This window comes from Centroberyx gerrardi, chromosome 24 (assembly GCF_048128805.1).
Source record: "Centroberyx gerrardi isolate f3 chromosome 24, fCenGer3.hap1.cur.20231027, whole genome shotgun sequence".
Taxonomy (NCBI): Eukaryota; Metazoa; Chordata; class Actinopteri; order Beryciformes; family Berycidae; genus Centroberyx; species Centroberyx gerrardi.
In genome coordinates, this window is record NC_136020.1 from 17541739 (window position 1) to 17569238 (window position 27500).

The window sequence follows — 27500 nt, forward strand, 5'->3', positions numbered from 1 at the left end:
TGATTATTCGTTTCATTTCATCACCTCTTCCAAGTGGACGGTTGAAAGCATTCTTCACAGGCCTTTGGGGGTTTGGGCCTAACAAAGCCAAGGACGCAGGCGAGCACACACACACACACACACACACACACACACGCACGCGCGCACACACGCACACACACACACGGAGGGACAGCTGAACTCAGCCTCGTTAAGGGGAAACGCAATCACAAGGGGCTTATCATACAGACACAAAACACACAAAAAACACACACACACACACACACACACACACACACACGCAGATACACAGTGAACCTGGCGCCCTCTCTCTGGCAGGCCATTGTATTGTGGGATTGTGCGGACAATCTCTTCATGAATGATTAAGCAGTGTATTCCTCGACCAAGTCTTTGATGATGAGTGTGTGTTTGATCGTCGGGCGAGTGTGCCCCGCTGTGTGTGATATGTTTATGTGCGTGTGTGTGTGTGTGTGTGTAAGTGAGTGAATACGTATATTTGTACGTATGTGTGTTTGTGTGTACTTTGATGTGGCATGTCCATGTGTGTGTGCATGCATGTGTGTGTGTGTGTGTGTTTTGCGCTCCTACGGTAAGCCCCTGTGATTGTGTCCCTCTCTTAACGAGGCTGCGTTCAGCTGTCCCTGCTTGTGAGAAACTATTGTTGGGACCGTTCAATGGAGAGACGCTTGTTTGGGAAAAGGTTGCAAAGTCATGGGAAAAGAGAGCTTTGTCTCGGCGGGGTCGTGAGGGAGTGAATCACGAGCGGACGTGTTTATAGCTTAACACACACAGCTGCTGCAAACACACACGCGCACGCACACACACACACACAGAGAAATGTACGTTCAAGTACACACACACAAACACAGAAACACACACATGCTCTCTTTTTTTTTTGTCAAAACGTGAACAATTCGGAATTTAACTTGCACAAATGTGCATACACAAGACAAATAAACACAGCTGCTTTACCCAGAACAGGGGACACACATATAGACCCACGTCCACACACACGCTATCACAAGGTCTCTTATCACACAAACAGTGTATGGCTAAACTCTAGGGGAAAGGCAACGTGTGTATGTGTGTGTGTGTGTGTGTGGGGGGGGGGGTCTTCCTCTGTGTTTCTTGGACAGAGCGTCTCTTTATGATACAAAGCCAGGCTTTCTCAGCACAAAATTCAGTGTCATCTGCCTTTACAAAGGCCTGGGCTATTCGTTCCAAGCCACCTGGACCAGCATAGAGGCTCTAGTGTCGCACCCTAAAGGACAATACCTCCATTTTCAAGTGTTACATATATACCCGACCATTTTCTTTGGAGTTTAAGACACAGCTTCACATTTAAAGGAGGATGCCGATGTCATTTAGAGTTATAGCCCATTTACTGCCATTTACATTTTGCAGCGCATGCCGTACGTAATTAAATTTGTTAAACATTTACTTATTTCTCATAGCTTTTAAAATGCAAACTTTACGGTGTCAAAACTAGCTTGAAATTAACTGCTGTCCCGGTTAAGAAAGACGCCCCAAACAAAAAAACAAGGATGTGACAATAAAGTTTGTAAGGCGACAATAAAGTTTATGAGCGATTATTTCCTGATGTACACTTCATTGTCTTCCTGTGGATGTCAGGTGATTGACAGTAAGCAGACCGCAACATAATGTGTGTGTGTGTGTGTGTGTGTGTGTGTGTGTGTTGATTCAGTCCTTTCTGGTCTGAATGCTGATGGCTGATTTCTGAGCGAAGAAGAGCAAGATGCCACAATCACAATCACTAGATTAGTATTGTTTTTGTGGGGTACGCAGACACACACACACACACACACACACACACACACACACACATACATAAAGACACATACACACATTCACACAAATACGCATTCTCAAAGATACACACACATTGCATACACACACATCACCAGCACATGGATGGACACACATATATAAACTGGCCTCACCTGGATCTGTTGCTGCAGGAGGTTGATTTTGTGTTGCTGCTGCAGAAGCTGCTGCTGTTGCCGGGCAATCTGAAAACAGACCACAACGCACTGTTAGAATTTATGTGTGCGTGTGTGTGTGTGCGTGTGTGTGTGTGCGTGTGTGTGTGTGTGCAGGGCCTGTGGGAGATGCGACACATCTGCAGGTCTCTGAGGCCCCAGTTGCACGACAGAGGGTCGATGCCCTGGTATGAAATATTAAAGATCTCATCTCATCTGGGCTCAGTTCACAGCCAACTGGACTGCACTGTCACACCGACACACTTACTGACATGCAGCATCGTCCTAACATGTGCACAGCTGCATGTATGTACAGTATGTGTATAGCTCTTTTTTTTTTATTCTTTCAGAATTAGCAAACAAACACCTTTAGTTCATAGAAAGCTACAGCAGACTCTTCTACGATGGGTGTCTTGTTTGGTGATTTTCATGTTTTAACTTCAGTTGAAGGATTACACGGTCCTCTAAAGGTTGAGAAAAACTGTACTGTTCCTGTTCTAAAACCCTTTCAGACCCCTTTAGATAAACTCAAAGATGCATGGTGCTCAGGCTAAATATGAGGCTGCTTTTCTTGGCTCCTGAAAAGTTGACATTTTGGAATTTATGAAGTGTTTTGACTCGCTAAAGCCAATGCCCACTATATGTAATAGGACCTGGTGATAAAAAAATGATTCAGATTCTGACAGATCCATACATAAACAGTACATTTATTCCTCTAGTCATTTCTAAGTTCATCATATCACTCTGTTTTGTTTCAGAAAGAAGAAAAACTCTCTTTTCCCTGTTGCTCTTATTTCTTTCCTTCCCACTTCTCTATCACACATGATCAATCTGCAGACCCAGGAACATTTGTTACATCTGTCGTCTGGATGCTGTGCCGGTGATCCTTGCACTCTTTACTATTGGTTGCTTGTAATGTTGGTGGATGAAGAATTTAAGCTTTTAAGCTCTTCCCCTTGTTTGCATTCATTCTGAGTTGCTCTGGATAAGAGCGTCAGCTACATGCCTGAAATGTAAAATGTAAATGTAATTAGCTTTTGAGCAGAAACTCTCCTGCGTTCACTCCGAGATGAGACTGGCTCTGGATTGTGGAAACACAGAAGTGAATCCACATGTATTCACACACAGCTAGACTCAGTCAGGGCTCACTGCTGAAGGAGCCAAAGGCACCGTAAGGCATTGTGTTTGTCATAGGTAATTCGCCCCTAAAGCTGTGTGTTTGTGTGTGTGTGTGTGTGTGTGTGTGTGTCGCTCTCTTTGTAAACCCAAGCTACCCAGAAGCTAAAACGCACAACAAAGAGGGGAACCCTTCTCTATGCAAATACCTGGCAGACTCCTGCCTGGGAGCTTGAGGTGTGTGTGTATGTGTGTGTGCGCACATGTGTGTGTGTGTGTGTGTGTGTCTCAGCTACATCCGCTCCAATACAACATACCCTCAGCTCATTCCTGTGCAATGTCTCTATGTTCAAGCTGCCAAAGGCGCATGTCTCTGGCTGTGTGAACAATATGTGAGGAGTGCGTGTGTGTGTGTGTGTGTGTGTGTGTGTGTGTGTGTGTGAATGTGAGAGAGAGAGAGAAAGCGAGAAACAGAGAGAGAGCCTGTGCGATTTGATGCTTGTTTTTCAACCAGACCTTTACTCCTAAACCTAAGGAATCTGGGTGGGGATTTCTAATGACCATTCATGGTGTGTGGGTGTGTGTATGTAAGTATGTGCATGTGCGTGTGTGTGTGTGTGTGTGTGTGTCTGTGCATGCACAGAGGCATACAAATGTACCTGCATGACTGTCTGTTTGAGTGTGTGTGTGTATATGACTTCTGAATCCAAATCAGAATCAAAATCATGTGTCAGTACTGCAGCGGATAATCTGTACTTTTGGAATATCAACCTATGAATTTCAGATTGTAATTTTTTCCCAAAATACACAGCAAAAAATGTCCATCTCAATAAATCATTTAATCTTGTATTGGGTCTAAAATACATTTTTTTTAGTCTAAAATCCTCTCCCTCTAAAATCTTTTTTTTTTCTTTAACAAATTAAAAAAATCATAATATAATTCATCTTGTTTCCAATGCAGTTTCATTTGTTTCAGGAATTTTCTGTAAACAAGTGACAATATTTTGAAATAGAGCAGATCACTCATCACAATTCTTGAAACAAGCTGATTTTATTTGCGTTGGAAACAAGTGAAATTATCAAACCCCACTGGCCAATCGTTCTTCTCATTTGTTTTATGAAAATTGGATTTTGACACTGAATACTAGATTGAAAGGCTTGTTAAGAGCTTGCGGTGCAGGTACATGAACGCGGTCCCGTACCTGGTCCTGCTGCTGCTTGGCCAGCTCCATCTGCTGCCTCTGCTTCTCCATCTGCGAGGCGGCCAGCTTCTTCTGCTCCTCGTGGGCCGCCAGGAGCTGCTCCCTCAGGCTGCTCAGCTGGCCGATCATGCCCATGAGCTGGCGCTCTTTCTCCGCCAGGCTGTCTGGGGTACCTGGGGTCAGGGGTCAAAGGTGAGGTGTTAGCGCTTTGAAGGAAAGCGTTACTAGGTTACACTTCGAGACTACTTCAACCGGTTAGAGGGATAGTTTGGGTTTTTGAGAAGAAATTCAGGTAGATTTCTTAAAAACCCGAATTATTTCTTTTAAGTAAAATACCTCCTCTCAAGACCAGTGTGCTCTGGGAAAGTCTTTGAGATTATATTTTCAGCCTGATCTTCATTTGTGTGTGAAGACCTACGGGTAACTGGGTTGAAATCTGTTCAATCCATTTGGCCTGTCGATGTTTAGGTCCAGATTTAGCCCCTATTAAGCCGTCACACACTATTTTATTAGTGATCAAGCGAGGCTGGCAACAACAACCTGGATTCTCAATTGCTTCCAGAAAATCTTGTTGTTTCATTTTAATTCTTGGACAGTCGCTGTTAGCACATGATACACCTGGATTGGTATCAGACAGCAGAACCACACTGAGCTGAACTTCAAACATTCAAACTGAACCATCCACTAAACCAGTAGCTGAGCCAAACACGTATGTAAAAAAAAACAACCATTAAATAAACTGTTAAAAATGTCCTTGTGGTTTCAGTTGAAATCATTTTGACCACAAAGGGGTTTTAGTAGCACTTTACTTTTAATTGGCCTTACTTGCTCCAGTGTATTAACCTGTGGAAGTAACCCATGGGAAAGTATTATGTACTGGAAATATTTTTGTCCACAGGTTAATACACTGGTTAATGTACACTGGAGTAAGGTCATTGTATAGTGAAGTATTACCAGGGTTTCATTAGGAAAGATCTCCTGCACACTGAAAGGAGACGCCGCGAATGAGGGAGAAATAACAAGAGGACAAGGTCAGGACTGATAGACTTGCAACTCAATGAATGCGCAGAGCGGAGAAGATTGAAGCGGAGATTTCACCGTTTATTCTTCTCCTTTGTGAGATTTTTTTTCACGGCTATCCGGGGGCCAGAAAGGGGGGCGGAGGGCGAGAGGTTAAAGGGCACGAAGGAGAGGAACGAGGAAGGAAGGGAGGACACACGAGTTAAAAGCGATGCACGGCTCGTTGGTCAACTGAATATACGGCTGGTTAGGGGCTTTTTGGGCGATGGGAGGGGGCAAGTCAATGGAAAGCTTGCTATGGGCGGTGTGTAAGCGTGTGTGTGTGTGTGTGTGTGTGTGTGTGTGTGTATATACGTTGGGGGGGTTGTAAAACCAGATGTTGAGGCATTTTCCTGGGCACAAAAGGCCAGGGAGTGATTGCTTTGGCCAAATCCATCATTGCCTTTATTGCCTTATTGAAAAAAAATGTGTCTTTTTACAGCCGGTATGGAAGACGCTTGGAGCTGAGGAAACATTTGTAAACAGGAGAAATGTGGCTGCTGTGCTGGTGGCAGACGAAATGCAAAATCTGAGCCAGATTCAGTCCGTTTAACGAACAAAATAAACCTCTTTTCAGCTAGAGGTCTCTTCAAACACATACATTTCTCACTCAAACTCAAGTAGAACCTATATTTATTTGATTGCCGCTGAATTAGGGGTAAATTTGGGGATCAGTCCCTGTTCTGTCTAGCCGTCTGTGTGCATTTGTGTGTGTGTGTGTGTGTGTGTGTGTGTGTTAGGGGGGTGTGTGTATGTGTGTGAAAGAGAGAGGGAAAGAGAGAGAAAGAGTGTGTCTGGTCTGTGTTTACCCTGCAGTCAGCCAACCTCCTGCTCACATTTAGCATGGCCTGACCCTTGACCCCTTAGATCCTGACATACCAGCTCCATTACACACACGCACACACACACACACACACACACAACCTAAATCATTCAACAGGATGTAGTTACCGAGAGGCACACCGAGGCACAATCAGTACGAGTGTGTGTGCTCATGTCTGTTCATATGTACCAATGTTTGCCTTCATGCCTTTGTTGTGCATGTGCGCGCGTGTGTGTGTGTGTGTGTGTGTGTGTGTGTGTGTGTGTGTGTGGAATATAGTACAATCCCCCATTGTTCTTCAGCTGCTACCTTTAACAGGGCCACATTCCTGGGCCAGTCAAACCAGATGAGAAAGAGAGCGAGAGAGAGAGAGAGAGAGAGAGAAAGAGAGGGAAAGAGAGGGAAAGAGAGGGAAAGAAAGAGAGCGAGATGAAAAGAAAGAGAAAGAGAAACAAGGAAAAAAGGGCAGCGAGAAGGAGGAAAGAGGGAGGGAGGGATGGAGGGAGCGAAGGCAGGAGCCATGACTGCTGACCTGCCCTTTGACCGCTCGGGAAGGTGAGAGCCATCCATTTGTCCTCCCTGTTGGTAGTCGCCCCCCCCCCCCCCCCCCCACACACACACCCCTCCATCACCCCTCACCCCCCGCCCCCCTCACCCTCACTTCCTCCCCCCCTCCATCCATCCGCCAACAATGAACAATAAAGGCAACTGTCGGGAGCGCTGGCCGCTGGAAAAATAAACACGCCGCTGTCCTAACTCACAGACCCACCTTTGTCGAGCGAGAAAGAGAGAGAAACGTGTGTTTGTGTGTGTGTGCGCGCGTGTGTGCAGCGACTGTGTGAGTGTGTGTGTGTGTGTGCCTAAAGCTGACCAAGACAAGAAAGAGCCTTGTGTTAAAAACGTCAGCCCGTCCAAATGGGGGTGAAGGGGCGAGGAGAGGGGGGTGAAGTGAGAGGAGAGAAAAAAACGGGGGGGGGGGGTTGCAAAGGTGAAACGATGGATCAAAGGAGTCTTTCTTGTTGGGGTTAACCACCCCCCCCCCCCCCACCTACACACACACACACACACACACACACACACGCACGCACACGTAGTGAAATTGGGTAGGAATTCTTCTGACCCAAATATTGGAGTGCGTATGTGTGTGTGGAGGGGGAAAGACGTGCCTTTGACCCGCAACCTGGATAGACGGGTGTGTGTGTGTGTGTGTGTGTGTGACGGGGTGTGTGTGTGTGTGTGAGGGGGGGTTGTAAATGAAGACAACTACTCTTTTCTATTTCTACCGGCCCTCTAGCTGTTCTCAATCCCTCCTCTGTCTGATCCCAGCCGACGATCTCTTATCAATAAACCAGAGGCTTTAGGAGCGGGAGAGGAATCCAATGGACTCAGGGAAACACTGCGCTTCTTAACCGACACGCGGTTTACAAACTCTCATACACTCATACGCGCTGCTCTCTCTCTCTCTCTCTCTCTTTCCCACCCTCTCTCTCTCTCTCTCTCTCTCCCTCTCAGAAATACTCCGGTTGCCCCATAAATCAGCTCGCGTCGGCTTGTTTCCTCAGCTGCTGCGAGGCAGGCAGGTGGATCGATAACTGGTTTCCTCCATCGGTTTACACACATTCCTCCTTAGGCAGATCGCTACAGCCTGCGCCTGCCTTACGAACCCGCCTCGCCTCTCTCTCTCACACACACACTCACACACACACACACTGCGTAATTAACCAATTTGTAACAATGTAATACTTGTCACCGTGTTCGCGGCGCTAATTAATGACCCCGGCTGCACTGATAACTCCCCTTAGTAAGGAGGGAGGAGATGGCAGAGGAGGGAGAGAGGGCGAGAAGGAGCAGAGAGGAGAGAGAGGAGGAGAGAGGAGGAGGAGAGAAGACAGGAACAGGAGAGGAGGAAGAGGGTGCAAAGGAGGAGAGGAGGCTGGAGAGGAGGCAAAGAGGAGAGATAAGAGAGGAGGAGACAGTGGCTGCTTGGGGATTTTCAAGCTGTATTTGAATGAATATCACTTAATATGTATTGTTTAAGTTTGCAATGTGCTTTGCTATTAACTCTATTGATTGTAAAAAGACTTGTAATATGTTATTAGCCCAATTTAGCATTATCAATGAAAATTTCTTGCTTTGGAAACGAACAAGTATTCCTCTCTTTTTCCTTGACAGCTACTGCCAGCGTGCCACTGAGCAAGGCAATGAACCCCCCCAATTTTCCCAGTGGAGCCTGTGCTTATACTGGAAAACACCCAGGTGTGAATGTGTGTAAGTGTGTGAGAGTTCAATAATCTGAGATTTATGTTATGTATTTCTGAGGCTGCGAGTTTGAGCCTCGTCGAGCGTTTTAATCTTTCCTGTCACTCTCCACTGTCCAATACAGCAGAAATGATGTTAATAACGCTGCACTATGGGGATATTGTGTCACTACTCTGCTAGCATGAGCTCCATACAGTGTGTGTGTGTGTGTGTGTGTGTGTGTGTGTGTGTGTGTGTTGCTAAGTGAACCGCATGGGGCCTTTTACCAGTGTCGCTTCTCAATAAGGCCGACGGAGCAGGAAGCGGCGGCTCAAAATCACTTTGTTCCCCGCAAAAAGCCCTTCAATGGAATTCGATGGGGAAGGGGGAAAAAAGAAGTCAAGGGATGCGCTTACAAATGAGAAAAAGTGCACACACACACACACACACACACACACGCAAACTGGTGTACGAACGCTCTGCTCTTTCTATATATAGCTATATTTTTCTAACACAATCATAGGTACAGGCACACACACACACACTTACACACTGCAAGCATGCACACAAAACGCACACCCACTCTCACACACACACACACACATCCACTGTCTCTCTCGCACACATGCACTTAAACCCACACCCATGCACGCACGCAGACACACACACACTCGCTCTCTCTCTCTATACGCTCACACACACACTCCTGATATTGCTCCCCAGCTGTTGGTGTGTGGTGCGCCAGGCGGGACGCCCCTACACAGAAATGTCAGCGCGGCGGGGAGCTGGGAAAAGGGGGTTTGATCAATGGAGCCCCCCTCTCGACGGCCACGCCGCTCCGCGAGGCTCTTTGATTACATATTGCTTTGCTTCCTAATGAAGCTCAATTACTGGAGGAGAACGGCGGCTTTGCCCCGGAGTTATAGGGAATAATAGTCAGCCTTTTCCACCTTCCTCCCTCCCTCTCTTTCTCTCCCTCTCTCTCTCTCTCCCTCGTTCGCTGATTCTTGCTCTCTCCTGCGTGTTCATTGTGCAGCTCTCTTGTTCGCAATCGTTTTTTGTTCTCGCTCTCCCTCCCTCCCTCCCTCTCTGTCTGTCTGTCTGTCTGTCCGTCTCTCTCTCTTTAATGTTAAGCAGAGCCGGCGTCGCTGTGGATAAAATGGGTGATTAACACTGTGATTAACACTGTGATTAACACAGAGCTGACGGACTAGCAGAGAATCCATTGGCTTTTCAACATGTTGGTCAAACAGCGGGCAAAGCGGACGGTTTGGTGAATTCAGTTCAGTTGAATTCAGTTCTGTTTAATTTAGTTCTGTTTAATTTAGTTCTGTTTAATTTAGTTCCATTCAGTTTAATTCAGTTCAGTTTAATTCAGTTCCATTCAGTTCTGTTCAGTTTAATTCAGTTCAGTTGAATTCAGTTCCATTCAGTTCGGTTCAGTTTAATTCAGTTCAGTTCACCTCAAGTGTGTTCAATTCAGTTTGGTTCAGTCCAGTTCAGTTCGGTTCAATTTAGATCAATGCAGTTCAGTTGCAATTCACTTTAGTTCAGGTTAGTTCCACTGAGTTCAATTCACTTAAATTTACTTCACTTCTATTAAGCTCATTTCAGCTCAGCTCACTCCAGTTCTAATTTAGTTTAGCTGACTCGTTCACCAGGCTTGTACAGTACCTTTAATTTCTCCGATGTGCCCTGAGCCCATGGCCAAAAGTTTATCCTTCCAGTCCTTTGACAGCAGCCTCTCGATGCTGGGGGCCTCTGGAGGTGAGGAGGAGGAGGGGGGAGGGGAGGGGTAAAGGAGAGAGAGAGAGAGAGTGAGAGAGAGAGAGGGAGAGAGGAAGAGAGAGAGAGAGAGAGAGAGAGAGAGAGAAAGAGAGAGAGAGAGAGGGAGAGAGGGATTCAGCTGGCTGGCCAACATGACAATAAAGCTCATTTAAAGTCCATTTGCTGTAATAAAGGCAGCGGCAGCTCAGCCTAATGGCCGCATCAGCAGGAGAGAGAGAGAGAGAGAGAGAGAGGGAGAGAGAGAGAGAGAGAGGGAGAGACTGATAATCGAAAGAGAGAAAATCTGGAAGAACAAAAACAAGTGAGCAAAAGAGAAAGAGAGAGAGAACAGAGAGAGAGAGAGAGAGAACAGAGAGAGAGAGAGAGAGAACAGAGAGAGAGAGAGAGAGAGAGAGAGAGAGAGAGAGAGAGAGGCTTTTTCCCTCTCACCTGCTGCTAGAGAATCATTAGCCCTGTGGGCCCTGAGACAAAGAGGGCCTTAATGCACCCGCCACAATGGACACATTATCAGCTAGCGCTTTGTTTTCAACACACACTCCACACACTCTCCACACACACACACACACACACACCCCTGCACAGAGAAAAACACACGCATGTACACACACATTCACATGCAGAGAAACACTAATTACCAACCTAACTAGGAACATGTTCACGCACACACACACAGTGGGGGAAATGAGGAAAAAGTCACACACACACAAACACGCATGCAGAGATCCAATTCTAAGTGCACATGCATGCACTGAAAGACGCACACACACACACACACACACACACACACAGAGACACACACAGACACGCTACCATCAACCCAGTCACCCCAAACTGTTATTGAAATGGACAAAGAGAGAGGGGGGAAATGGTCGGACAAAGGCAGATTGAAAGTGTGAAGCAAGAGGGTGAAATGGAGAGAGAGCCAGCGAGAGAGAGAGATAGACAGAGAGAGAGAGAGAGGGAGAGGAGAAAGGCCGTTCTATTTACTGGGAGCCATCTGCACTTGGGATCCGAGGCCTCGCTAAGGAAAGAGGTTTTACACTTTGAGTGGGGAGATTAACCCTATCAGTCAACGCAAACACACACACATGAATGCACATAGACTCTCAAACACCCGCAAAACACACAGACACATACATGCACAACACATACGCTTGAATGCACGCATACGTATACTTGCACACACACACGTGTATTTGCGCGCACACACACATCGGCGACTGCTGACGGCAGGCGAAAAAGTTTGTTTGCGTGCTTCCTCGTTCGCCCCCCGGATTATGTTTTTCCATCAACTCGAATGACAAGAGTTATTTAAGAAAAAGTCTTAATCTCACTGGTGTGAGACAGCTCGCCTGCACAGACACACACACACACGCACACACTGACACACAAACACCAATGCTTTCTTAAGAGAGAAATGTGCGATGTGTTGAGTGGCAGTGCGCAATAGCACCAATACCCCAAAGTGAAGGGCTAAAAAACAGCTTAACGCTTTTCCTCTGCTAAGTTAGACGCACACACACACCCACACACACAGACATGAACACACACACCCGCAGCACTCAACAACAAATCAAAGTCCTTTCGCTCAATGTGCATCATCCAAACACAAAACGCAGTGCTTTGCCTAAACGTCTTTTCTTTCCTCTCCATCCTCGTCGATCTCTCTCCCTCCATTTTTTTCTCTCCTGTCTGTGATGGAGTGAATGTGGGGAGGATGAGTGGAGGAAACTTCACTACCTGGAGACTTTCAGGAATGAACTGACAGATTAACGACACACACACACACACACACACACACACACGTTCAGGCACAAACGAGGAATGCTTATGCATACAGTAGAAGAGGGAGTGCAGACATACAAACTATACACACACACACACACACACACACAAAGCATTGTAGCGTGTCCTACATACTGTACCTCAGTTTGTGTGTGTGTGTGTGTGTGTGTGTGTGTTTCTCAGGACTATGCCCTCCCCGGAGGCCTGAATCAGGTCCTTTCCTCTGACACTAAGACAGGGGCATTCATGCTCCACTGATCAAAATGGGCACACACACACACACACACACACACACACACACAACAGATGCCCCCACACAAACAGTTACAGTATGGGTCACATAGCAAAAGATCAATGCTGAACTTCAGGCCAGTATCTCTCTTTCTCTCCCCCTCTCTCTCCCTCTCTCTCACTCTCTCATCCCTCTCTCTCTCTCTCTCTCATCCCTCTCTCTTGCCTTTCCAGATCACGTTTGGATTCTGCCCCGTATGTCCTTGCGTTTCGAAACCGGTCAGTCAGTCAGTACAGTCAGTCGCCGACTTTTAACGCTGCGCCCCTGTTGTGTCTTAGTGCTTTCGGTCAGAAGCCGCTGTAGCCGTTGGGGAATAGGTTGGCTGACTGTCACTTGGGGGAGGTGTGTGTGGGGGGGGGGGAGACGAAGAGGAGGAGGAGGAGGAGGATTAGGAGGAGGAGGAGAGCTGAGGTAGACAGAGAATCTATTGCTCAAAGAGAGAGGGGGGGGCGGGGGGGGGGGGATGCAGAGAGAGGAAGAAAGAGAAGAAGAAAGAGAGTGCTCCTGTGTTTTTCCCCTTGACAGCTGTCTCACCATCACCCCAACAGGTGCTATTAGCCCCTGGCACTCCCTCTCTCTCCCTCTCTCTCTCCCTCTCTATGTCTCTCACTCTCATCCCTCCCTCCATCCCCCTCTCCCTCAACAATGACAGAGGCTTTTAAGCCAAAGAGCTTTGACAAGTGAGAGGGAACAACAAATGGCAGTGTCGCCTGTTCTCTCTCCATCGCTCTCCCTCTCTCTCCATCTCCTAGTTATTATTTTTATTTATTAACAGGGCTGCAGCCATTGTCCCCAGTGACAGGCCGGGACCACTTTAACTATTAATAAAAGCCAAGAGGCTCTTGCATTGTGCAGCGGATGGCAAAATGGGAGGAAATGGGCAAGAGGAGAGGAGAGGGGGAAAAAAGAGGAGAGGAGAGAAGAGGAGAGAAGAAGAGAAGAGAAGAAGAGAGGAGTTGTAGGCATGCTGTGGCTTTTAGTGAGACGCTGATGGATGTGGTGAACACTATGAGAAATGAACACACACTGTCCCCAAAGATACAGTCCACACAGACACACACACATACACCCTCAGCAGAAACGGATAACACCAACGCACATCCACACACACACACAGACACACACACACATGAACAGTCAATTCCATTCATTACAATCCATAATTCAATATTCAATGTTAGCTGGGCTTCCATCCAAGCATTCCAAGTATTTTTTTGTGAATTGTAATGTATCGAATTAAAAGAGACAAATGGAAATAAATGGATAAAATGTCCTCAATATCGCAAAAAAAGTCAATAACAAAATTATACAATTTGTCAAATAAATAATGATGTAGGTTTGGCACGACCGGTTCAATTTCATGGCTTAAAATGTTAAATATTTTTCCACCACGACCTTCCAATAACGTCTCACCCACCGTCTCTCCCATGTATTAGGTTCCCACCGTGGTTGTTTGGCCATTAGTTTGTGCATTAGAATATTGCCAAGTGCATTTTCTTTGTTTTTGTCTTTGGATGAAAGTATGAAATATGTCCGACCTTAGCAGACGCTAAAAGAACAATAACAAGTACAAATGAATTCAGAGTGGATGTGTTTTTCGACATCAGGGAGTCGGTTTATTTGCTTTAGCTCAGCTGATGAAAATGCACCTGATCTGCATTTTACTTTTTGCGACGTTTCAAAAATGTTCATACAGTTGCTGGCACCGCTTGGCAGTTGGATGGAAGCATAGCAAGCATCTACTATAGCATCTACTCTAATTACAGCCAAAAATCACATAATGAAGGAGGACAGCATGACCCTTTCCAAGAGAATCAAAGACGCTACTCCCCGTTCTTCTGACGTATGGAGCGCTGACTGAGTGTGTGTGTGTGTGTGTGTTTGTGTGTGTTTGTGTGTGTGTGTTATGTGAGGTAAGCGGGTGGAGCCCCGTGCCCACGCAGGGGTGTGGGCCACATATTTGCAGGGTGTTTGCAGGGTGGGTGTTGGGAGCCAAGGGTGGGGGAGGATACCCACCTCCCCCCCAGACAAAAAAAAAACAAAAAAAATGAAGGGGTGAGAGGGTTTGATGAGAGAGAGAGAGAGAGAGAGAGAGAGAGAGAGGATTTGAATTCAAGAAAAAGGAAAGGGAAGTCGCACAGGGCGGTAAAGGTGGGCGAACATGTGTGTGTGACTATGTGTGTGTGTGTGTGTGTGTGTGTGTGTGTGTGTGTGTGTGTGTGTGTGTGTTTGGCCCTGGACCGTCCGGGGTACAGCACATGCAAACGAGTGAATTCTGCTGTCGTGTTTTCATGTAAAAGCGTATCAGTTCCTCTAACGGCGACGTTTGGGTCCCACACGGCTGAGAGGGATTCTGGGAAAAGCCGAGGGGGGGAAAAACGCTGACAATAACTCTGGAATCATCGGCTATTATTTTGGCTCATTGGCTCAAACGGAGTCAAGCTGCTGCCCCACAGCCGAGCCAAAACAACCCTGTCCACCTGCCGAGAGAGAGAGAGAGAGAGAGAGAGAGGGAGGGAGAGAGAGAGAGAGACCCCACTCGCTTTTTGGATCCACAGTGAGCTTTGGTTCAGAAGCTGCTGTAGAGAGAGAGAGAGAGAGAGAGATAGAGAGACTAAGAGGGAGAGAGAGAGATGGGAGGAGACTCGACTTCAGTCCAGCTTGCTCTAACCAACCTCTCAAACAATATGATCTCTCTCTCTCTCTCTCTCTCTCTCTCTCTCCCTCTTTCTCTCTCTCACTTTCTATTTTTCACTCAGACGTTTTGCCCTGAGTCACCACAAGCGGCCAGCTCTATTTTTCCTATTATCTCATATTTGTGAAGCTGGAGACCTTTAGAGGAAAAGGGAGGGAGTGGAGGGGGAGGGGGGAGGGGGGGTCTGTGGAAAGAGAGAGAGAGAGAGAGAGAGAGAGAGAGAGAGAGAGAGAGAGAGGGGGAGAGAAAGAGAGAGAGAGGGAGCCCGGGCCCTCGGGTGCACAACAAAGGGGCCTCTGTGCCAGCGCCAGGCCCAGCCGGGCTCGGAGGAGGGTGGAGGATGAAGGAGGAGGAGGAGGAGGAGGAGGAGGAGGAGGAGGAGGAGGGCCCACAGGAAAGGGCCCTGGCTTGGGCCCCGGGGCCGGCCCTTATATCCCGAAAAACAGGCTCCACATTGACTTGGGCCTTGGCAGCCATGGGGAGGCTACAGTCCCCCCCCCCCCCTCCCTTCCTCCACCCCTCCTCCTCCTCCTCCTCCTCCTCTCTCCTCCTCCTCCTCCTCCTCCTCCCACCCATACTGAGCAGGGGTCAGCATTGAATAACCAATTATACAAGCACCGGCGGAGTTTGTCTAAGACTGCCACCCCGAACACTGATGTATTGAGGTGGAGGGAAGGAGTTACAGAGGAGAGAGAGAGAGGGAGAGAGAGAGAGAGCGGGAGAGAGAGAGAGAGAGAGAGAGAGAGAGAGAGGGAGAGAGAGAGAGAGAGAGAGAGAGAGAGAGAGAGAGAGAGAGAGGGAGCGCTGAGGTTACTGCCCTTTACTGCCCTAGTGGGAAGGGAATACAAACATACTTGCGCTGGTAAATACACTCTCTCTCACACACACACACACACACACACAAACAGACACGTACACACATGCACACATTACCTTACACTTTCTTACACTTGACCTAAAACAGCTAAACTCATTGATGTGATGAATGCCCTAAATAAATATAAAACTAACATTTCAATGTGGTCTTTCATGATTTTCCATTTGACACTTACTCTTAAAAAATGATTAGCAGCAAAAACTTGAAACAAATGATGGTAGATTTAAGGATAGTAGGTAACTTAAGTATTTAACCGACTGGATCTTCTATATTTTGGTGATAAGCAACGATAAAACTTTAACGGCTGTACAGCTTTTTGGAATAGAAGTCTTCACTTATTTACACTCCCTTGACACTGGAGTTTTTGCTTTTCAAACCGGCTATTCCCCTCGCTCTGACGGAGCCAGCACACTCCATTATGAAATGATGATGTTGATATTTTGATGATCAATTCATGTCTGGTTGAGCTGGGGCACGTGTCTGGACGCATTTTCATCTATTCCTTCTAAAGGCGGTCCAATCGCTCCAAAGCTGAGAGGGCCGTGCCAAGATTACGGGCAGTCTCTCGACAAAAACAGGGCACTATACCGCGGGTTGAGAGACGGAGAGAGAGATGGAGAGACACGTCGGTATCAAAAAGCTTTTTGTCCAAACCCGCCTCGCGCCACCACCTCCGCAAGGTTAGCCGCTAAAAGTACCAATTACTGGCTTGTTGTTGGGGAGAGCGGCGCTTGGCAACAGTTGCCGCGGTGGCCAGGCCTCTGTGTAAACACAAAAATCCCTCTCCTCCTCCTCCTCCTCCTCACTTTCTATCTCCCTCTCCATGCTCCCCTTCTCCCACCGAAGCAGAGGATTGAGGGGGGGAGAGAGAGGAGAAAGAGACAGAAAGAGAGAGACAGAGAAAGAGACTGTGTGTGTGTGTGTGTGTGTGTGTGTGTGTGTGTGTGTGTGTGTGTGTGTTACAGGCAGTCCCTGGTTGGTCTCTGTGTCCACAGTGAGTTTTGGTTCAGAAGCTGCTCCAACTTTAGTTATTAATAAACACCCAGACCACTAGGCAGGCTCTAGTCAGTAGGGGGACACTAGTGTGCACACACACACACATGCACACCCACACACACACACACAGAATCAAACTAAAAACCAAGCCTCAAAGCGCAGCACCCCAAGCACTAACATCAGATAGACGTATCTTATATTCACAACACTCAGTAGAGACAGGACATCGACTCCTGAGAGTTTTATTTTATTTTTTTCCTGATCCACCGCGTTTCACCTTGCAAAGTGAAGTTAAATTAAAGTTTTTGGGCGAAGCGACGAGGGACATATGGTCCCCCCCCCCCCCCCCCCCCCTAAAGATCTACGACAATCACAGACGCGCCGCTAAACACATTTTGGGGCGACACACCTGTTACGGAAAGCGTACAGGCGCACACACACACACACAAAAATAATCTCACCTGCCAAAACACCTAGAAACAGGAGAGGGAGGGAGAGGGCTCAATGGAAGCTTTATTACTGTCAAATAAAAACGAGATTTAGTTTATAAAAAAAGCTAAATAAAAAGAGACATATTAAGTTTTTTCCTCTCCAATAGAAATCTAATTGACTTTGATGGAAGCGTGTGACTATATTATATAGTCACTATAATGTGAGAATATACATAAAAAGGCAGGAATTCAACTCAGTAACACATAAAAAAACATCTGATGTAGTAAGAATTACTGTTTCATCCTAATATTAGGTTCTGGGCATTGTATGGATATATAGCAGCATGTCTCAATTAAACGCGATGTTCTAAGAATAGGCCAAGGCACATAAAGTGAAAATTTACAAGGGTGTCAGTCAACAATTTAATAAATTGAAAATCCATTTATCTGAATACAGCGTTTTGCCCTTCACTCCACTGCCTTTCCCTAACAGATGGTGTTGTGGGTGCTTATGTCCAATTTGATTTGAACCAAACCCTCAGCCAATTTTTACACTGGCATGAAATCTCGGCGAGCCAGATCCACACACTGGCAGTCAGAAATAGCAGCGGAGAGGGCGCGACATTGTGAAAGAACGACGAAGGGCAAAATCTGGAGCGACATTCGAGAAAGTCGCAGAAAAACTTTCCTTGTTGTTTCATTTGGTTGTGTTTTTTTTTTTTTTTTTTTTTTTTTTTCCTTTTCCCTCTGCGTGTTGTTTTTGTGTCGAGCCGGAGAAATTAGCGATGCTATCTTAGCGCTTAGTGTTTTTCAGACGGAGAAAGGGAGTGTTGTAACGTTCCAGCCACACACACACACACACACACACACACACACACACACACACAGACACACACACTATTTTCCCAATTGCCTCTGTGACCTCCATTATCATTAAATGGTGTTTGATAGCATCTAGACATTTGAATCCACTGCGGACTAATTCTGCCCGGCCCCTGATAGTCCCTGCCACCGCACCTTATTAAGGACAAGCTATGGGACCGAACACAGACCCCATTTGCATTTTACTGCCCCATACTTTACAGGCTGAAGAGACCGAGTGTCAACTGCTGTACTGATAACCGTCAAATACTGCCTGCTAATTGCCTGCTTAACAAACAGAGCTTCATGAGGGACTTTTGAATAGATAGCGGGAGTGCACACAATTGCACAATCAGACACGCTGTATTTAAAACTCAATGTAAAGCATTCGATGAGGATCTCTAAAGCGAAGTTCTAGCCTACTCTTACAAGTGCGGGATGAGAATAAAACACACTGCATGCTTTCCAAATGTCAACTTTTCAAGAGCTAGGAAAAGCAGCCTTGTTTTTAGCTGGATGACGACGCATTTTTTGACATTGTCCGATTTGTTTTGAAAGGGTTTTTATAAGCCCAAGGGGTCGGAGACATTTCTCAACCCGTAGAGGAGCATGATGTAATCCTTCAGCTGAAGTGAAAACATGAAAATCACCAAAATTGGAGTTAGTAGCTTGTCGCGCGACAACGGCGATTTGTAAGTTACTAGTCGGCCCAAACGCAATCTAAAGACTCCTGAAATGTTTACTTTCTTGAAAAAAAAAAGACAGGTTTATTTTTATCAGTAAATTGAGAATGGTAAAAGGAGCAAGAAAATATAAGGAAAAAGCAACATCTTATAAAAAAATACAAAAAATTCGACAGATGTTCAGCCAAAAAATCTGTTTGTGTTCAGGCTTCTGTCTGAACCTCGTGTCAGGGTGAGGAGAGGGTTAAATAGCAAGGGCCGGCACTCTTTTAATGCACGCACATCTCTCCCCTGTCAAAAGCATCCTGTTAAAGTAGGCCAAGGCATGTGTATATCGGTGTGTGTGTGTGTGTGTGTGTGCGTGTGTGTGTGTCGTACACAGCGGCTCAGGCTGCTGTAATGGAAAATGACACTTGCAATCTGTCTCGTGGCAATAACCCCTCTTCAGTGCTCTCGTCTCCACTCCACACACACACAACACACACAACACACACACACACACACACGCTCGCACACACACAATGTCCCTGTCACTGCGGCAGCCCCCGGGCCGTCCTTGTCACTGCACAGCTTTATTGCATCACTTTAACGTGACAACAAAAGAAGACATTGTGTATTGGGCCTGCCGTGGATAGGAGGGGAATGGACCCACGCATTAACTACAGGGGAGACAGACTGAGTGCGCACACACGCACACACACACACACACACACACACACAGAGTGCAGCATTTTCAGTTGTGAGTCGTGACATTTTTCGTCTGCCTGTCAAAGCGATGACAGAGAGACGGACAGAAAGACAAGACACTCCTGACACACTAATGCTACTTTGCATGTTGGAAGCCTATTCAAACAGGGCTGAGCTGTGACTTTAACCTCCCCTGTGTGTGTGTGTGTGTGTGTGTGTGTGTGTGTGTGTGTGTGAGGCTGATGGGTGAAGACTGTTATTTCTGATGCTATCATAGTCTTGGCCCTGTGTTGGCCATTTGAATGGCAGCTGGCTTGGCTTTAGAGTGGCTCTGCGTTAACATGGACGCCGTTGACAGCCGCAAACACACACACTCTGTTTATGTGTCGGTCCGTCTCTCTCTGACTCTTTCTTTCTGTGTGTGTGTGTGTGGTTGTTTCAGCAGTGTGTCAGCCTGAGACGGAGCGTGTTAAAAAGTCTTAAGAATAGCCGACATTGTCCTGTGTGCCGCTTAAAGACACGGCGACAGACATGTGAGAACCATTAGACCGATGCTAACAACAGTCCAAACAGCGCAGGAATGCTCTGCTGACTAGTGTGTGTGTGTGTGTGTGTGTGCGCGTGTGTGTGTGAGTATGTTTGTGAGCGTGACCTGCCGGAGCCTTACGAGCCACTGTGCTCCGATTGTTCACCCGCGTATTCCTCTTTCTCTCTCTCTCTCTCTCTCTCTTAACTCTTTTCCAACTCCCCAATTTTCCTGGCAGGATCACATGGGTTTCAGCCAAAAAAGCTTTGATTGGTTGATGAGATTTACCACGTCAATAACGGCTGATGCTGTTGGTTAGGTCGCATTTGGATCACTTAGCCATCTGTGGCCGAGGCGGCTCCTCGCATCAGGACTTCTTTTCTTCCTGAACATTCCTGCCGGTCTTTCCTCCCACCGCTCGTCCCCGGCAAGACGGCCCACGACTCTTTGAGCAGGCTAATTGTCTTAACTGCGTTTGGCTCATCAGAGACCGGCGGTACAGTAGGTTACGGTGACCTTGGCCTTAACCTCGTTAGCTTAATTAAACAAACCAACAAAACGGACGAGGAGGGCAGGATCTAAACGGGGAGCAAAATACGGTGCGGTCAGCGGGCTAAAAATGGACTAAACGTAGCAAACTAATAGGGGGGGAGGGGGGGCTATCTGTCTAGAGAGAGCTAGACAGATAGTTTAATGCTAGTGAATGTGTGTGTGTGTGTGTGTGTGTGTGTGTGTGTGTGTGTGTTGGTTGTGTGTCAGACAAACCAACATGACCTAAAAAACAAGACTGTCCACTGTCTTTGTGCGGACGGCTACTTGGAACGGCATCACAAGACTGTCTTAGTGGGGAGCAAACAAACATAGGAATACATGAGTTCACATTGAGAGAAAAAAAAAAAAAAGAGAGAGAGAGAGAGGGAGAGAGAGAGCAGAGAGGAAGAGAGACAGAAGGACAGAAAGAGACAGAGCAGGAGAGAGACAAACATAGATCAGAAAATTTGCCGGAAGAGAAAGGATGGATAGTGGAATGTTTCCTCCCTCATACTTTGTGTATGTGCGTGTGTGTGTGTGTGTGTGTGTGTGTGTGTGTGTGTGTGTAGGTGTGTGTGTGTGTGCGCAATGCAATTAAATAGACCCAGACACCGGAGTGACTGAATCGCCACTCAGATGCCCACTCCCCACCATCTGACACACACACACACACACACACACACACACACACACACACAGGCGCGCTCGTCAAGTCCACCCACATCTAAAAGAGCCTTAAATAGCGCTATTGCACAGCACTTAGTGTTAATCATTGATAGTCATAGTAAATCATCATTTTACTCACAAATTTCAACAACAAGGATTCACATTCTAAATTTAAGCAACTGTCGGCCGGAAAATGTCTGTGAGTGTAGGAAGGGAGTCGGTGCCAAAAACGGTGACACATGCAAACATACACACATGCGCACACACACTCGCACACACACTCACACACACACACACACACACACTTACATAGATCACAGAGGTATAAGGCGAAAGTTTCATGTTAACATGGTTAAATGAGCTTGCTCGCCAGGGCAGAGAGGAATGGGGAATGTAACAGTGGCACTATTGCTGGTGTGGTTTCTCACACCACACCCACGTTGTGTGTGTGTGTGTGTGTGGGCGCGTGCGTGTTCACCCTAGAGAGAGGGCAGGAGGGATGGGTGGGAGGAAAGAAAGGAACAAGTGAGTGAAAGAGTGAACAAGGGAGGAAGGAATGGAGGGAGGGCGAAGGTGGAGAGGTAGAAGTCTGGCCGCTGTGTTGCCTTGGGAATGGAGAATTTCTCCCAACAATAAACAAAGTTACAGGCCAAACTAACGTCAACATGCTTCAATAAGGAATTACTCAGTCAATCCAGAAGCCAATGTTTCATTGTCCTTCAATGAAAGGGAGCACAGTTTCATAACGGTAATAACTAAACATACAGGAATCTGATGTGATGAAATAGTGCGGGAAAGTACTGATTCCCATTAGATTTGTTTTATTCTACTGGTGTAGGATTTTCTATTGCAGGTCTTTGCTTCTTTTGCTTGTTAACAGTTTTACCTACAATATGTGTTTAGTACTTACTATGTTGCTTTTTAGATGTTGCAAACTGAGTTCATGCCATCCATTTCACATCTATTAAAAAAATGAAATAAAAGCAAACTTATGAAATACTGGACGCACATATTTGAAACTGTTAGTTGAAGTTCTTGTATGCCAAAACATTGGTGTATTCTTTGAAGGTCACATATCTGGATTTCATGATTTTGTTTTGGATAAAAAAAAATCTTCTTCATGGTGTTTTGCAAATAAATGTAGCTTACTTAAAAGGGTATTTATTGAATTAATTTGAAAACAAAGTCCTCACAGGCAAAACAATTACAATACTGGACCCTGATTGGAAGGATTTTAGTAATTGTTTAGTAATTGATTTTAGTAATTGTTTGTTGTAGTGAGACAAGCCAATCAAGACCAAGTCCAGTTGTGATGGAGTTATTCCTAAACGTCCTATAAAGCTTTAAATTTAACCACTCAAACAAAATCAAATTTTAACAATGCCTTCATTAAACAGCTTTTATCATTATGTAAACTTTATAACAGGGCCCCTTTAAACAATATGAACTGTAGAGGCAGGTCAGCCTATAGCAGCGCAGCTCTGAACCTTCGACTCTATCTTAATGATCGCTGCAGTTTGTCTCCCTGTGAAAACACGGACTGTTTGGAAAGGCTACAGAAACACACCTGACAGACAAGACTGGCGTACAGCAGCTGATTTGCTTTGTCGACATTACAATGGGCCAAGAGCAGAGGTCGTGTGTGTACGTGTGTGTGTGCACGCATGTCAGTGTGTATGTGAGTGTGGGGGTGTGTGTGTGTGCGTGTTTTTCTGTGGTAATGAGTGTGCACATGCTTGCCTCTATGTGTATGCGTATGAATCTACATGCACATTTTGTGTGCACATGCATGTGTGTCTGCGTGCATGTGTGTGTGTGTGTGTGTGTGTGTGTGTGTGTGTGTAGGTGACAGCTCCAGCCCCAAACTGACTGGCATCTGGCGGTGGCAGTTGTTTTAACAGCTGAGCTGACAGCATTAATCCGAACGCACCCAAATCAAAAGGAGACAACACCTGTTCACTGCTCCTGAGCCCAGCCGAGGGAGGGAGGGGGGGAGGGGGGAAAAACAGAGGGAGAGAGAAGTATGAATGGAGGCAGGGAGGAGAGTGACGGGGGATGGAGGGAGGTAGGAAGAGAAGGATGGAGGGAGGGAGAGAAGGAAGGTGGCAAAGAAGAGAAATAGGAGGACACGCGTTGGTAGAGCGAGGACAGAAAGAGAGGGATGAGAGAGAGTGAGAGAGAAAGGAAGGAGAGGAGAAGGTGAGGAGAGAGGGATGAGATAGGAGGAGAGGAGGGATGGGGGGGGGGAACGATGAGAGCCGGCTCGCTGCCAGGCAACACACACACACACACACACACACACACAGAGACATACGCACACACACAGCACTCTTTCCCCTGAGCAAAGCGGAAAGGGCAGTGGGCCAAACGAGGAGGGAGGGGCGAAAATAGAGAGAGGAGAGGGGAGGAGGAGGGAAGGGGAGGGGTGAATGGACGGATGGAGGGATCCCGCAGGGAGAAAGAGAGGAGACGGCTGGAGGGAGGGGGGGGGGGATGGGGGGGAGGAGGGGAGGAGGGAGGGGGGTGAAAAGAGAGAGATAGACAAACAGAAAGACAGAGACCGACTGATCCACGAGTTGAAAAATCTGAGGAAACGACAAAAAGGACATGAGAGCGGCTAGTGTTGGCGAAGCAGGGGCTGAGCAGAAGAATGCGGCGGGGGGGAGGAGGGTTTGGGGGGAGGGGTGTGGGGTGAGGCAGGGGGGGTGAGGGAGCGATCCCGGAGCTGCCGAGCTTGTCTCCCAACATCTGGCTCAAATAAGGCCGGGTTGTGCTGTGGGCGCGGGGTCACGACCCCCGAGGCTGACAACACAGACACACCACTTCATCTGCAAGACCCGCCCTCTGACCAGCCAGCCAGGGGTTAATTAATATAGACCCTCCGGCTTCAAAGACTGACACACTGACTGGCTGACTGGCTGACGGCTGACTGGCTGACTGGCTGAATAGCTGACGGATTGGAGGGCTGAATGGCTGACTGACTGGCTGATTCGCTGGCTTGCTGTCTTGAATGTTGCTGCCTGAATGAATGACTGGCACAGCTACACATGTACACACACACACACACACACTTCTGAAAGCCTGTAAATACAGATAACAAGAATCCTCTAAACCGAAAAGCCACACCGACTCTACACTACAATACGAACAACGCTTCTGGAAAGCCACACCAGCTAAAACTCTGTTCATAGCTGTAAACCTCCCTCTCTCTCTCTCTCTCTCTCTCTCTCTCTCTCTCTCCTTCTGTCTCTCTCTCTCTGTGAGTGTGTCCCAGCGGAAGCAGGAGAGGTGGCCCGTGGGTAGTGATTACACTGATTGTTGGCATGTGTCCGTTCGCTATCCCTGATGCATTATGGGTAGCTTGTGGATCCTGGGTCAGGTCATGGGCTTGTGTGTTTGTCTGTGTGTGTGTGTGTGTGTGGGCCTACATACAGTCCCATGCCTCCACCCAGGCAGTTAAAGCCCCTCCGCAGCCATGTCAGGCCTTAAATCCCGGGCCGGACTGGACCGATGTGGGTTACGGAGGCTGTCGCTGTGCTGCTGCGACTGAGCGAGATGTGAAGTGAGTTGCTCTAAGCAGATTGTGCTACTTTGTACAGGAGCCCGCGAGGATTATACCGGGGGAAATGAGGCGGATTCTCTGTCACACACATAGATTAACATATGTGGCATGTATGGCATGGAAAGCACAGAGACACACATAGGCGCACACACAAGCACACACACACCTATATACATTATGAAAGTACGTACACTGAATGTTACACTCTCTCTCTCTTTCTCTCTCTCTCTCTCTCTCTCTCTCTCACACACACACACACACACAGTCACAGCTGATAAGCTCTAACATACAGCTTACAGTCTATTTACATTCATAGCCTACAGTAAGCTTATGCTGCCGTGAAGGTTAGATATCCTATAATGTAGACTTGGCATACACACGATCCTGGTGAAAGTGTATATGTGCATCTACAGTATAGGACCTGCTTACACACACACACACTTAAACACACATAGACAAACACATGCATGCACACACACACCAAACAATAGACACAGACAATCCCAATTTCATTTTGAAGCGCCAGGAAATTTGCAAATACCAAAACTGGTATGATCATCTTGGCTTGCCTGGTTGTTCCAGGATTACATGTTTAGCCTGGTTGATTTGCTTGTGTTTTACAAATTCAAATTCATCTCTCAACATAGCTCTCCCACCTGTATCCGTTTCAGTTTTGTTTGAGAACTTCTGTTCATGTACCAGACATTTACGCATGCGAAGGTGGTACATTGGACATGGAAATGACCCTGTAATGCGAAAGTGTGGGGAAGGTGCATAAAATAATCGCGTTTTGTTTTTGTTTTTGTAATTTAGAGTTTAAAACAAAAATCAGGCATTCGGCTTTGGTATCGGTGCAGCAAAAAAGACATAAATGCATAATTTATGAGAAACTGCCCCCCATTATTTAAAGCTAACCTCTAAATGCCGGCGTGCACACACCATAACATTTGCATGTTAATAGAAACGTCTGGAAAACTAGAAGCATAGTGACACTTTTTTTTATTTTCCAGTGGCACTATGTCAAGAGGGGAAATAAAGCAGTTCATTGTAAAATGAGATATCCGCCGTCTGAGGAGAGTGACACCTACTCTCACCTCTCACAACTTAGTTAAGTACTTTATGGAATATTATTGAAGTTATCAGCTATCCTGAGAATTCCTTTTACAGAATAAAAATGTTTTCGAGAACACAACAATCACCTGTGTTTTTTCGAACGGTGATTTCATTTCCGTCAGCAATTCTTTTCCAGAATGTATCTGAGTTTATTTGCGTTCTTTAAGTGCTTTCATGAAAAGTTTGAAAACAACATTTTCAGTGGCATTTTCTATGCTTTTAATAAAGTAATTGAAGGACAAATGAAAGCCTGCGCGCTTTACACAAAACTCATATTCATCTCGCACCCATTCTGCAGCATAAACACATTCCTCTGTCTCTCCATGGAAATAGAAGAAAAGGGGAGAAAACAACAGAAAAGGAAGAAAAACAACAAGAGAGCGTGTAAATGAAGAGAGTTTATGAGGAGGCTGAATAGATAAATCGTGGATTCCAGTGATTTGGTCATGGGACGTGGTGTTGAATGGAAGTGAATGGGCGGATGCCGACACTTTGGGGCCTGTCTAATATTTGGGAGTCAGTGACAGGAGGCCTTTATGTGGGACAGTCTCACTCTCACACACATAGACACACATGGACACACACACACAAACACAAACACATAAATACATTCACAAGATGTGCATGACATACAGATGCACACATTCATATTACTAAGAAATACACACACATGCATACATTTCCCTCACCCCATCACTGCCTATCCACACACACACACACACACACACACACACACACACATACACATGCACACAGTGTGGGACAGTCAAACTCTGAGTGGGTCACAATAGCCAAGCTATGGAAGCTCTGGCTGATTCATGAACCTCAGGCCTTTGTCCTTAACTTAATGCCACGCCGGGAGGCCAATAACACACACACACATACACACACACACACACACACACACACACATAGATGCACACACACCATCAGGAAAACCACAGGACCCTCTCTCTCTCTCTAAGCCCCTTTATGCTCATGTATTGGACAAAGGCTGGGGCACTGCTTTTCCCAAACACACACACACACACACACACACACACACACACACACATGCACACTATTCATCTCCTTAATATCGCTCATCTGGACTGAGAAGAATGGCAGAAAGGAGTTTCATCCCCACCGATTGTCTCGTGCAAGGCCGGAGAGAGAATGCCACGTTGAAAAGCAGACGCAAAACAATTCAATAAGAAAAGTGACTTGAATGCGCCTTTCATCGAGCCAACAATGGCCGGCCCCACAATAGGCCTCAGGTTCTCCCCATGACGCCGCCTGTTTCTCATGCCACAAAGGGGGAAAAAAAAAATCTGAAAACGAATTGACTCGCTTCGAATTGTGAGCCATATCCATCTCTGCTCACTTTATTTGGATTTTTTTTCTTCTTCTACCCCCTTCTACTAAGAGCGCTGTGAGGTTACTGACACAATGACGCTCAGATAACAGGAAGAAAAAAGATAAATAAAAAAGGTTTTCCCGACAGTGGGATTCGACTGCGTTCTCGATTGACGGCTGATTGTCGGCGACGCGGAGCGTGAGCTCTTTGAATTGTTAACACACAGTCGCTTT

The 27500-nt window shown here is 46.6% G+C and overlaps 1 protein-coding gene across 1 annotated transcript in view; it reads right to left on the bottom strand.

Annotated features, from left to right (window-relative positions):
* sox5 (SRY-box transcription factor 5) overlaps positions 1-27500 on the bottom strand; it is a 99360-nt gene that overhangs the window by 44261 nt on the left and 27599 nt on the right. The window contains exons 4-6 of the mRNA XM_078281945.1: positions 10113-10199; positions 4319-4491; positions 1962-2030 (exon numbers count right to left, since the gene is read on the bottom strand). Coding sequence (XP_078138071.1) covers positions 1962-2030; positions 4319-4491; positions 10113-10199 — 329 coding nt within the window. The remainder of the gene's footprint in view (positions 1-1961; positions 2031-4318; positions 4492-10112; positions 10200-27500) is intronic.